Genomic DNA, 14,036 nt, shown 5'->3' with positions numbered 1-14,036 from the left:
GTTTAACTGGAAAAGAGTTACGTACTCTCCGATCACAAACCACTGATATTTTGTTCAAGCACCCAGAGCTGGAGTAAACTACAGCTGAAAGGGGAGGAGCCACACTGTACAGTTTTAAAGACACAGTCACGTCGAGAGTGTAAACGTCTGGAAAAAAGGAAAAAAACTACATAAGATTAAGTATAAGATTAAGATCAATACAATTCAATTGAAATAAACATATACCATCTTACTTTATCCATACAGGCATGCATGATGTACACATACATAAAACTGGCACACACTGATCAATGAGGATCAATTAGGTTATTGGTTGTGATCATGGGTTCACTGAATGATAGACTGCGTGCGCCTCACAGCGGTAGTCAGTAGATATGCGCAGCTTTAAGAAAGGACTCTCGTGAACAGGCTGAACGACTTCCTGTTAGCAACCAACTCGGTGACGCTTGTCTGGTTTCCAAGACGGATTGTCTGCAAAGCTACTTGGTAGCTAGCTAACCAGTTGTTGTTGTTGTTGTAAACGATTTTAGTGTAAAATGTGCTACCTAATGTGTAAAGTTAGGTAGCGAGACAGATAACGTTAACTATTATTTTCAACTAGATTTATAGCGAAAGCGAGCATACTACTAGCTATACGTTAGTCGCCTAACGTTAGATAGCAAGCTAAATTTGGGGTCTTTTTAATTTTTAATTTTTTTCTTGGGTCTAGTGCTAGCTAGCTAACACATCAAGATGAGCGAACAGCTGAAATTTGTCGTTGAACACCTGAATAAAGAACCCTTCAAGAAAAACTTTAACCTCATCACGTTTGACTCCCTCGAGCCAATGCAACTGCTGCAGATTCTTAATGATGTTCTGGCAGAAATCGACCCAAAGGTGAGAGCAAACTTACATCAGCTAGCTAACGTTAAAAACTTCTCATTTAGTAATTTCTCTAACGTTAGACTATTTCTCAGTTAGTTCATAGCCTTAGTGCAGGTGATAGATATTGTGCAGATGCAGGGAGCTACGATAACATGTTTGCTTTGATGTTGTTGTCATCATCATTTGTGCATCTATCAGTATGTACAGCTATATGTCTGTAACCCGTTTTGTTTATTTACTGTCTGTAATGTCGGACCATGTGAGCTTGGAAAAGCATTTCCTCGTGAGGACAATAAACATTTAATCTAGTTTGGGGTGCTGAAAGTTTAACCACTGATATAATTATTTATTTCAGCAAGCAATTGATATCCGTGAAGAGTTGCCTGAACAGACAGCAAAGAGAATGTTCACTTTACTGGGGACGCTGAAATATAAACCTCCTGGAAATCTTTCTGATGCGTAAGTGCTCTTGACTGACAACTCATACTTAGGAGATCAATCAATGGAATCTTGAATACCTCTATCTATTGTATTTTGAACTTACTTTCACTGCCCTCTCATGCCATACAGGAGCAGTTTCAGACAGGGCCTGGTGACTGGCAGTAAGCCTGTGATTCACCCTATCCTGTACTGGCTACTGCAGAGGATCACAGAGTTGAAGAAGAGATCTTACCTGGCCCGCTTCCTCATTAAACTGGAGGTGCCTGCAGAATTCCTGCAGGATGATGTCATCGCTGACACTTATCACCAGGTTTGTCTATAACTGACTCAACTTCAGAATGAAGTTGTCTTAAAGATTTCTTTATACTGAGGATAAAAGCTCTAATCTTTCGAAATTTTCAGTATGAAGAACTTGTTGAAGGATTCAAGACCTACCACAAGGAGTGTGAGCAACTGAAGAGTTCTGGATTCTCCACAGCAGAGATCAGACGGGTACAACCGCATCAGGGAGATACAAATGCCAAATATCTGCAAAGATAATACCCCTAAACACTGACTGATTTATTCTACAAACCTCAGGACATCGGTGCCATGGAGGAGGAGAAGGACCAGCTGATCAAGCGCGTGGAGAGGCTGAAGAAGCGGGTAAGCATGTTGGAAGTGCCTAATGCCTGGCACTCACAGTTGACACATGAGGGATTGAGACAAGACCTCAAACGTGCTAACACCTGTCCAGTGATAATGAGTGGAGACAGGCATCTGACAGACTCAAGGCTCACCTCTTTCAACAGTCAAGAGGAGTAATGGAGTGCTAAATTTACAGGTCTTACTTTTAGACCCTGTGGAAACCTGAGTCACTGATGCTTGTAGTTGATCCTGGGTGATGAAACTCAATCTCAGACCTGTCATTTCCTTCTGTGGACACTAGGTGGAGCCAGTGCCCAACCACCAGCGGATGCTGGAGCTGGCCAGACAACTCCGAGTGGAGAAGGAGAGGGAGGGGTCACTGGCCCAGCAGAAGCAGGAGCAAAAGAACCAAGTAATTGTCCTAGGATTCTTAGCTGCCCACCTTTGTTTATATTTCCATTACAGGAAAATCAAACGGCATATTATACTGCACCCAGAGCACAATAGGTGTTGAACGTGCGTCAGCGTGTTTGGATACAAACATCACATCACAGTGCATTTTATGATGAACTATGAAGGACCCAAAATAGACATTAAAGATGATATTATAAGCACACCTATTAGAAATGTATATTTCATGTTACGAATGGAGAGTGTTGTCGTCAGCTCTTCCAGGCCGAGCAAAGACTGCAGAGATCCCAGTTGCAGCTGAAGGACCTGCGACAGGCAGCAGCAGATGCTAAGCCAGAGAGTGAGTACTGCAGGCGTGTTCTGCCTCACCGGCCCTATCCCCCTCACTGCCACAGCTAGGTGAAAGGTCAAGGACACTTAACTTTCATCAACTTGTCTGTCTGTTAATTGATTCACATCTATTAGGCGCCTGTAATTACCCTGAACTTTGAAGTGTTCTATTAGAGCTCGCCATGCGTGGATTGTTTTATTTTTGTTCTTGTGTGATGGTGGCTTCTTAACAAACGCAGAGGAGATTTACGCATTTACACTTTCTAAAATGATCTGTGCAAAATCAGACGGTGAGGTCATTTGTCTCAGGCAGGTGCACAGTAACAAAGCATTAGACAGTCAGTATTTTTAACACTAGTGCTACATTTTGAAACTCACATACATCTTGAATACTTTAAAAAAAAATGAAGTAATAAGTTAGAGACTATAATAATTGTGTAAAGGGGTAAAGAGAATCTCTGCCCTTCTCTTAGGTTTGACGAAGAGGCTTGAAGAGGAGATCAAGTTCAACTCCTATATGGTGTCGGACAAACTTCCCAAGGAGCTGGAGAGTAAGAGGCGGATGGTGCAGTACCTGCAGAAGGTGGTGTCTGAGCCTATCATGGGCCAGGCAGAGCTGCAGGAGCTGGAGGTTAAGGTGAGCTAACTGGCTAGGCTCCTCAGTTGTATGCCTTGGGATGCCAGGGATGACTGTGCTAATGATTAGGATAATATAAATCCATATTTTAACAGTACATCCCTAGAAACCTCAGATCTGTATGTTACTCACTCCCCCAGATTCGAGAACGCAACATCCAGATAAATCAGCTGATTGAGAAAAAAATGATGAGAAACGACCCCATGGATGACAAACTGTCCCTCTTCAGGCAACAGGTAAAGACATTCTTGTATGCATTTATCCTTCCTTTGTGTCTGCCCTCCCCTGTGTCCTGGCTGTTTTTGTGCAGGTCTGAGTCTTAAAGTCGCACTAAAATGGACGTTTGAGATCATCTAACTTCCGTAGTTTGACGTATTTCCGACGCAAACAAGCTATGAGGGTGGGACATATGTTTAAAGGAATTTGATTGGAACATTGACAAGTGGACGGGTTTTAAGAACTTTAGACAGATTCGATAGAAGGATAGCGTTGATTGATGGGTGGATGTCGTGAGATTACTGGCCTAAAATCTAAGGTACCTGTTGTCGTCATTGCACGTGACCTACCGTTTTCCAGGAAGTAAAAGAGTATATACTTTGATATAAGATTACAACAAAAGTAGAATTTTGTAATTTTTTTGGCATGCATTGTTGAATAGGTGAACACTATGACCAATTATGTGAACCAAAATGGGACAGAATGCTTTTTTCATTTCAATGCGACTTTAAAACCTGTGAGGATGATTGATGTCTGCTGTCTGATCTGGCAGTAAAGCTTTTATGCTTTATCAGCAGACGTATTCATCTCAGCATAATAATATTAAAGGGGGTTGTTTTGTTGATGCCTGTCTCTGTTGTATCATATCAAGATGTATAATAGGTGACATCCATATCAAGATTAATGATCGTGCTCTGGCTAGGTCATCCACTGTACTACCATACATCCTACTATTTCTAAGATCTGCTGTGGCTTTTGAAGCCTCACTCAGATGTTCTGTTGCACCACTGTTCTGGTCTTGTTTCCTGAGCTTCTGAACACCAGAGGTAAATCAGCCTAGTTTTCCCTCGCCGGCGACATCGCGTTCGTCACAATAAAGGGAAGCACTGCGCTGCACGCATTGTGACACGCACTGCGCCGCGTTGGCGCGCGTTGTTTCCTGTGTCACCTTGGCAGGCCTCCATCATAGTGCGTAAGAAGGAGTCCAAGGCGGAGGAGGTGCAGGAGGCGCGGGAGGAGCTGGCTGCGGCAGAGAGAGAGCTCGCACAGAAGAAAAGCCAAGCGCAAGACCTGGCCGGAGACCAGGTGATCCGGGGAGACGAGGTACGAGAGCACCGCCCACCACTCATCACTCAGCACCGCTTCCTCCCAACACCCGGCTCCACCCCCCCAGGCTGGTGACCCCAGGTCACTGTCTGGGGAGCAGAGTTTTCCTCTTGCCTAATGTCTGTGCGTAGTACCCCATACTGTGACTGTCTCTCAGTAGTACTTCACTGTCCAGACTCAGAAAAGCATCCTGTCTCTCTCCATCTGTACTGAGCGCTCTCCTGTCCGGTGCTTACATCTACTCGACCACATAAACCGTGTTTGATAAGGGTGAGCCACAGTAGATTTGTGGACCACAGTGAACATGAGAGGCTATTTTGGCTTTTAAATAAACACAGAGGGGCTCACTGGCTAATGCAACTTATCCCTTTTCCCTTCACTCTCCCACATTCCCATGCAAAGCTAAAAATAGAACACAACAGTGACTATGCGGAACCAGGACCTCAATGGACAACCTTTCTCAAGTGTTTGCATTTTTTTTTTCCAAAGCTCTGTTTTTAACAAGTTCTCTAAACCATTTCAGAAAAACACATAAGCCAATACAGGCTGAAATCTTTAAACGCAATCGAAACTCAATGTGCTCCAACGTAAAAACAAACAAACAAACAAACAAACACACAATCTCATTTAGGAACAAGATCATTCTGATCTATTGGCAGTGAGAGGACTCAAATTTGAGGGCTTCAGGACTGAGAGAGTAGCCTAATTATTACTTAACCTCTCAGACGGCACTGGATCTATCCCCATTGATTGAGCAACCTTTGGTCGTAAACGTGTCCGAGTCAGAAGGACAGGGCCTGTGCTGCACACATAGTGTTACATGTTCTGTCTGAGTGTTTTATGGGCAGACGTTCCACACGAGGTGAGATCCTCAGGCTGAGATCTGACCAGGCATGGGAGCTGCATGTCTGCAATAGCAGCACTCTCTCCCTGCTCGACCCTGGGCTCTGCTGGCTGCTCTCTTCCCCGCTGGCCCCTTTCCCAAAGAGCTTACGGGAGAAAGAGGGGGTCTCTCAGTAGATTCATGTGGTCAATGGAAAAGGGTCTCGCCACAATTCTTATCAGACTCTTTCTACATTGCTGGTCATAGGTCATGGTGGAAACGCGCCCTTTATCACAGGTATTTTCCATTCTGCTGGTTACGTGTCATCACATGTCACCCAGCAACTGCTGGGCCTCTCTGGTTGATGACACTGTTTGCTCATCCTCAGTTACACCAGGTTGATTACACAGACTATTTTGAACTAGCCACACTTTCCCTGTAACCCATCTTTATATTTCCACGGTCCTCTGTTCACTTCAGTCCCAACGCCACATGTTGTGTGGTTAATCTGGGAAAGCAAGTTACCCTGACTGAATAGGATGTTGGTTACAATGTTGCTGCCGTAACCCCCAATGTGAATGGAGTTGGTGTATCTACTATTCAGTGAATGCCTCCAGCTCCTCTGTGAACGTGTATGTGATGATGAGCAGTCGTATTGTTTCATTTAGCAGCAGTTGTTTGAGGATGTGCCGTCAGTGGGAGTGAAAGCTATGTAGCATTATTCTGCCCCGCTAATTCCCCTCTCAACCTTGTCTGCCTTTGGGGTCCCAAAATACACAAACCCTAAACTCTCACACACAAGCCTGGCGTGCCCCAGTTGACATACAGCACATTCTGTGATTTCGAGGGTTCTCTCGTGCCTGTCAACGTTTCTAGCTGCGGCTGGTTTTGGCGGAGCCTCGCTGCGGCACGGGGGGGGGGGGGGGGGGGGTGACGGAGCGCCATGCCCAGTAGGGCAGCCGTTGGTGCCTTCGCCAGATGAAGATTAGAGTTTGCTCTATGCATCTGGCTTGGTGCCTGTGGATCAGGTTACGGTTTCCGACAACAGAGATGTCCCGGGGGCACGTCGCCCGACGCTACTCTGTCCCTCGCTCTCGTCTCGTTACAATATTTAGCCTCTCTAAGTGCCTTTCACATTGTTCTAGCACTGCTCTGTTCCAAGCCACAGCATAGATGCTCTTTATAGTTTCTGTCTTTCTCCTTTTCTATCTCACCGAGTAATTGCTGTCCAGATAGAAATGTAAGAGCTGACCTTAAACAAGTTTTCATTTTGTAATTATTGTCCCTCCTCTGCCATTTCTCTCCCTCTTTTTCTCTCTCTCTCTCTCTTTCTCTCTCCCTCTCTCTCTCTCTTACTCTCTCGCCTAGTTCAAGCGCTTTGTTGCGAAGCTGCGCAGCAAGGGTACAGTGTTTAAGAAGAAGCAGAAGGAAATCACGGAGATGAAAGCTGAGTTCGGAGTCCTGCAGCGGACTGAAGAGGTCCTCAAACAGAGGCACGAGGCTGGACAACAGCAACTGGTAACCCCAACCTTTCGTCCTGCCTAGCTGTCCACTATCACCACCCAAACTGCATTGACAGTGAAGTGGAACAAGTTTCATGGAAGTGGCTTCACACACCTCCAAACCTCCCCCAGCCCCTGACTTGCTGACAGCCAGGCTGAGGCAGTGCGGACAGAGCTGCTGCTATTTATAATGGCCGAATCTGCTCCGCTCTCTGCTTCCCAGACTGGTATTTTCTGACCATTGAATGTTTTCCTCCTCGTCGTATGGCTGGTTGGTGATGTTTGAGCTCCATCTCCCCTGGACATATGCATTCCCATAAAACAACAAACACTCCCCCATAAAACAATCACTCCCTTTAGAAGTGGAGGGCACACTGAGTAGGGCAGAACACACTAGAAACCTTGTTGATTGTGTACAAAAAAAAAAATTTCCCCGAACGCATGCACGGTATGCAAACACAAATAGTGCTTGAATGGCCTGATGAAGACCTGTGTGTGATCAATAGTAGCAAACTGTACTGCATGTAGCTGAACCTCATGACCTCAGTGTAGAGTGGAGCACAGCTGCGTCATACTGCTGCAATGTGGTGACGTTTCTACTCTGGGAACAAAGTGGCCTCTAGTCCCAGGTGTCAAGCTGAGTCATGGCTGCCCGTGTGGACATAACCCTCCACTGTGTTCTTAACACTGCAACAGAGGCACCAGGGGTTACTTCAGGACTAGGGTCCATGCTATACACACTGTTTAAGTGCTATAGCATATATAGCTGCCTTCGCTACTATATGCTACAGTTTAGCCTAGCTTAGACTTAGTTGGAATGGTGTGAACTAACGATTAGGGCAGGTGAGTCAAAGAGTGTTTGCTGATTGCAAATGATTACAGTGTATTTACTGAGTACACGCATTAAAATGTCTATCTGCCAGCACATCAGGAAAAAAAATCACCCCTGCATTGTCCTCTGCAAGGCAAAGGGACCGCTCCTTTTTTCACTGCTGGCTGCATCTTTTCTTCAACCCCACATGGTCTCTCATGCTCCTGTTGTTATTGTGTGTTTGTAGCAATCCATGGAAGCCCAAAAGGGTATCTCTGGCTACAGCGACACCCAAGAGGAACTGGAGAGGGTGTCGGCCATGAAGAGCGAGCTGGACGAGATGAAGGGACGCACACTTGATGACATGTCTGAAATGGTGACTACAACCGCAGTGAAGCCACTGAGCAGCATGTCATTCAACCTACAGAAATCATAATTTAAATGCAAAGTCCGAAGACCCATATCTAATTTACTGGCATTGAACACAAATCACTCTGTAATTATCTATTTCTAAGCCAGGTCAGATCCTCCACTAATTCTACTTTATCAATCCATCATCCCACAACGTTGATGCAAATGGAACCAGTTGCTTTCGATTAGGCCCTAGTCCAAGATGTTTCAAAATCTTGACAGGGTTTGAGGATTGGCTGTTCCAATCTGGCGGTTTGGACACTTGGTAAAGGGCAACGAGGGTGAACTCTTCACAGCTTCAAACCTCCCTGACTGCCATAAAGTACACTTTCACTCTCATTACATTACAGTCATTTAGTAGACACCTTTATCCAAAGTGACATAGAATAGAATAGAAAGTTTATTTTATCATGTGTAACAAGTACAGGTACATTGGAATTATTGTCATCGCTGGTCCTTGCAGTATCTTATCAGCACTAATCAGTTCCTCAGTCCTAGTTACGCAGCTAGACGTTTAAAGGTTCCTGTGGTCCAGCAGTCTATAAGTATCATCTTTACTGCTCACTGCCACCCTCCTGCCTACATTGAATTCATGCTATTACTCACCAGAACTCATAAGTGCATCTCTTTCTAATCAAGCATCTAACCTAGTGCTAAAGTAAAAGTGCAAGGACAGCTAAGCACAAATAGTGCTAGGAGGAAGGGTCAGAGTAGTACTTCATACGACATGGGTAGTACTCTCCTCAAAATGAAGACACCCCTGCCTCAGCTCTACGCTACCCCATAATATGCTGCTTATAAGACACATGTGACATACAATTGCTACAGTGCCCAGTCATATGTGTACTGTATGTTATAATGGGTGTCTTTGGGTAATACTTCACCCACACCAGCTTGTTCCCACTCAGGTTTAAATGCGATGTTGTCTTGTTCTTCGTTTCAGGTAAAGAAACTCAACTCTGTGATAGCGGAGAAGAAGTCTGCTCTAGCTCCTTTGATTAAGGAGTTGAGGCCTCTGAGACAGCAATGTCAGGTGAGCATCTTTCTGTCAAGGTGTCCCGTCAAATCAGACTGTTCCATTTCACACATTGCACATTTGACAAAGAATGGGGGAAAACCCTGATGCTGCACAGCCAGGTGGTGCTGATGTATTTCTGTGGTTATTATGACAAGAGGCTATTAAGCATAATTTACACATAGTCTATAAGTAAAATGTATGGTAGGGAACTCCGCTCACATCTCTCATGTCCCTCAGTTAAAGCAGTGGGATTATATTTTCCAACATGTGTTCCCAGAGCTGCCCGGCCATCCACTGGCTAACATCTACTAATGATGAAGAGCTACGTCAGGAATACAGAAATAGACTCGGCCAGAGCTAGGCTTAGGACGAACTGCACAATTACGCACGCTTTGAATATGCACGCTTTGAACTGATGTGAAAGGGCTTAAGGAATGTAACAAAACCCATGTTTTCTGGATAAGATACCAGATAATACAGTAGGTAGACATCCATCTCTGAAAAGTTCCAGGCTATTGAAAAGTAACTCGACCCTATTCTTGTTCCAGTACACGGTTGCTTTCACGATGCCTCCGTAACTGTTCTTGAATGCGCTGTTGTATGTGCCCGTTTGTGTACTACTGACACATCAGTGGGTATTCCCATTATAACAGGAGCTAACTCAAGAGTATGAGGAGAAGAAGGCCCAGTATGACAGCTGTGCTGCGGGTCTGGAGAGTAACAGATCCAAACTGGAACAGGTACGGCACGCCCCTGTCCGCCAACCGGCTGCACTACATCGCTGGGTTGTCCCATCCCGGAGGGGCCTTGCTGCTTATGATTGCTCTGTTTATGTTGCACAAATACACCGTTACCCCACCGAGATCCAGCGTACAGACACGATGTGCGCGTTCACCACGGAGATTCTTCACGGTCGTGATGCGTGTGTTCGCGTCTGTCGATGCAGGATGTCAGAGCGCTGAGGGAGGAGACGGCTCAGGAGGAAAACCGATACCACCTGAGCAACTGCATGAAAGAGGTGAGGCGCTCAGGTAGCAAAGAACACCTGTGTTGTGACTACAAACCAGAACCCCCCCCTCTCACCCCCGCCCACACACACACACACACACACACACGCTATTGCTCTCTCTGCCTGTCCTCCACAGATCATTGAGATGCAAATGCAGCGGGCAGCGGATGAGATGAAGGCCTACGTGTCTCCTGATCCGCAGGCGCGGAGGAACACCATCAGGTGAGCTTGCTGGGCTGAGGGGCTGAGAGGCTGAGGGGCTGAGGGCCTGAGAGGCTGAGATGCTGAGGGGATGAGAGGGATGAGAGGCTGGGGGGCTGAGAGGCTGAGGGGCTGAGAGGCTGAGGGGCTGAGAGGCTGAGGGCCTGAGGCTGAGGGGCTGAGAGGATGAGAGGCTGAGGGGCTGAGAGGCTATGGGGCTGAGGGGCTGAGAGGTTGAGAGACGGCCAGCTGCTGGGGAGTTGTACTGTGTTACCACGTTCACCTTCTCATGCTCCTGTTACCACACACCTCTCCTGGCTCCATTCCCTGCTGAAGGACGCCGCAGTCAGTCACCTGTTGATACTGTACACCTCAGAAACGGAGCTGACGCCACACAAACTGTTAAATGTCTCCTCTAATAGATTTGCCTATTTATACATTTTCCTGCCTCAAATTAGATGAGTAATGATGTCAGTTGAAGTCATGAGAAAGACAAAACAACATTCACTGGACAAAACCTGAAAGTCTGACTCTTTTACACAGGGAGCAATACATGAAGAACATCTCAGAGCAGGAGTCCCTGGGCAAGGTGAGCCGGTAGTTTCTTTGGGAGCTGTGTATTCATTCACGGCGCAGCTCCTATCCCTGTGCTGCATCGGCACCTGAAATGGATCCTGCAAAGTCAAGGGCCATCCTTTCCTCCTCGCCCTGATGAGAAGAACGTGGCCTGATTGGAGAGACGGGGCATCTCTGGGGGCCCTGATGCGTTCTCACATTAGTCCCCTGGGCCAGAGAGCAGTAGCATAGATGAGCTTCACCTTGTATAATAGACAGATCTGATGAATGACTGAGGTGCCTGTACTCTCATCACTGTGGAGCAGCTGGTCGGTTGCTTCCATTATTCCAGAGTTGCTTCCTTCCACACTCTCAGACTTTAGTCCTCACAGCATTATCACAGAGACATGTTTTTCTCTCTTCTTCCTGATGGTTTCCCATAGCTTGGGTTATCAATGTGATGGCAAAAATGTATTGTTGATAAACTTCAGCTTGAATATGATCACCTGCTCCTCTCTGTGTTTGATGTGAAACGGAGAAAAAAAAGACTAAGAAAAAAAGGGTGTTTGACACGTCCCCACTGCTCTTTCATTGTGAACCACAGAAGCTACGCGAGCAGCAGAAGGCCGTTCGGGAGAACCACGGGCCGAACATGAAGCAGGTGAAGATGTGGCGTGACCTGGAGCAGCTTATGGAGTGCAAGCGCCAGTGCTTCCTCAGAGCCCAGAGCCAGGCCTCCATTGGCCAAGTCATCCAGGAGGGCGGAGAGGATAGGCTGGTGCTTTGAGGATCTGGTCAGGCAGCGTCAACACATGGATACCAAGATTTAGGCCTATAACAGGTCCAGGACCATTAAATCTCTCATCAAATTTTGTCTTTTCACTACTGTTCCCCAGCTACAGCCAATTCATAAGTCAAATCAAACTCAAATAGGTCAGATAATACGCCTTTATTTATTCAAAACTACTCTGCCTTCATCTTTCATATGTTAAGGTATTACTTTTGTCAGGTAGTTTGTTAATATTGGCTTAGTTAGTGGTTTCCTTGGTGAGTATTTCCCCTGGGAAGAATCCTACAGTAGGATATAGTTCCATTTGATTGCTGATCTCCTGTGAGGGCAGCCTTCCTTCCGTTGATGATACTGTGAGAAGTGCCTCATGAATCCACAACTGAGAGAACACATGTTCCAGAGGGTGTCAGCGGGATAAGAGGTTAAACTCTCTAGCCCGCTAACTTCAAACAAATTCACAGCCTCCATTTTGACAAGTCTTTAAGAATACAGCGCCAATCTATGTGTCTAAAGATAACAATGTACAAAGTGTTGCACTTGGGACATGGCTGCACTCAGCTATATTAGGAAACAACAGCCACGACCTTGGGCAGAGGAGTTTGCCAATTTTGGAATTCAACAAGACCTCTGTTGTTTCAGATAGGACAGTGCAGGGTGAGGCAGTCAAACATCATTCATTTTCCTTGCATATTGTACCTTTAATGGTGTTTGTTTAATTTTCAACACCTATAGGTATATCTTATGCCCCAGTTTTCAATAGCATTAGAGCACAATTTGGAGATGTATATCAAAACATGTTTATTTGTTTTATTCTGTAAAATACAGAAAAATGTCAATATTAGTAGACTATGAAAGCTTTATAGGTATGTCAAATACTTATAATATGTGACTGATAAACTGGCTCAACGGGTTTATTATTATTATCATAAATATATCTCTCCTACTACCCGATGTGCATAGTGTCCCTCTGTCACCTTGTAAATGACCATGGGCATAACGGAACCTGTCACTCAAAGCCATGCCTGCCTATAATAAGATGTGATGTCTCCACTTGATCAAACTAAAAAGGAGTCTGTAATCTGTTCTAACCTTTCTTGTGTTTCCTTGCTTATGTAATAGTCTACTTTGTCATACTATTGTCTTTGTATAAAATGGAGAGGTAAATGCATTCATTTCCAAAAATGTTAGGTCTAATTTCCTTGACCAAAACCATAATGAAGAGTACAAAGGTTCCCACACCTCTTCATATTGAGCGCCTCAGGAGAGGACCACTTGAAATAACATTCTTTTCAGAGGCTACTGTTGTGTAAACAAAACATTTAACATATGAATAATGCTTTTTACAAGCCTCAAGCTTTAACTTCTGTGTGGAGTTTGAAGGGGGCATTCCACTCCTACGCCACTAGTCACTTCAGAACTCATATCCCATTTGGATGAAGTGTAACTTCATCTGCTGCTGACATAGCTTGTGATCAGGATAGTCTCACGAGGTGACAGGTTAGTCTCACTGCTGACAGCCAAGTTCAGCCATTTCAGACTTGTTGTTAAGATGTATCAACTTACAGGTCAGGCATGTTAAAGAGCTGACAATGATGCCCTTAATACAAGCACAGTAGGGTATCTTCTTAACCTATTGCCCTTTGCTGCCTACAGGTACATGCCTCCTTCTCCCTCTCTTTGCCTGTGATTAGTATACAGTATGTTGTTGATTGTCTGATTGTTTGATTCATACATTGCCTGCTAGTGGTGCTGGGTCATTGATGAGCGACTGGATAAGTGGTACCTTGAGGCAGTGCACTAAATCTGATTACAAGCCAATCGGGATATACACAAGAGGCAAGATCTTAAAGCAGAATACAAAGAAACAGAATACAAAGGCTCTTTGCACTGTCCTCTCTCATCCCTGCACCCTGTCCAGTGTTGTCTCCATGTTATGTACCATGCCTGAAGCAAATTCCTAGTATTCCAAAAACTACATGGCAATAAAAACAGATTCTAATTCATACATAATCTGCTGTCAAAAACAATGAGCCATGACTCTATAATGACTCATGGAACTCCTGGTCCACTGACTGCATTCATTAGAATTGTATCTTCACTATGGAAATATATTGCTGGATCACGCATTTTCTTAATTAAGTGAGTTTACTTTGACATAAGATAACACTTTGTTAAGAATTTGTTGTTGAGAATGGAAGAGGGGGTGGGGGGGTCTCGAGCATTGTTGTGGCTGTTAGCACAAAGGAGCGCAACCTGAAAACCACTGTTTTGCACCTGGGGGGG

General features: G+C 45.2%; 1 protein-coding gene across 1 annotated transcript; it reads left to right on the top strand.

The window, feature by feature from the left end:
- Positions 1–732: 732 nt before the first annotated feature.
- ift81 (intraflagellar transport 81 homolog) lies at positions 733–11,750 on the top strand (the record flags this gene model as incomplete). Its single annotated transcript, XM_084457720.1, has 18 exons — positions 733–876; positions 1,220–1,323; positions 1,435–1,615; positions 1,708–1,797; positions 1,885–1,950; positions 2,234–2,344; positions 2,599–2,683; positions 3,147–3,310; positions 3,451–3,546; positions 4,484–4,630; positions 6,825–6,974; positions 8,017–8,145; positions 9,124–9,213; positions 9,852–9,938; positions 10,145–10,216; positions 10,344–10,429; positions 10,952–10,997; positions 11,568–11,750. The coding sequence occupies 18 exons, from the start codon at positions 733–735 to the stop codon at positions 11,748–11,750; spliced, it is 2,031 nt and encodes a 676-aa protein (XP_084313846.1).
- Positions 11,751–14,036: the final 2,286 nt, after the last annotated feature.

This window comes from Borostomias antarcticus (genome assembly GCF_949987555.1).
Source record: "Borostomias antarcticus genome assembly, chromosome: 23".
Taxonomy (NCBI): Eukaryota; Metazoa; Chordata; class Actinopteri; order Stomiiformes; family Stomiidae; genus Borostomias; species Borostomias antarcticus.
The sequence above is the reverse complement of the archived record's forward strand: the minus strand, read 5'-3'. Positions and strand labels throughout refer to the sequence as shown.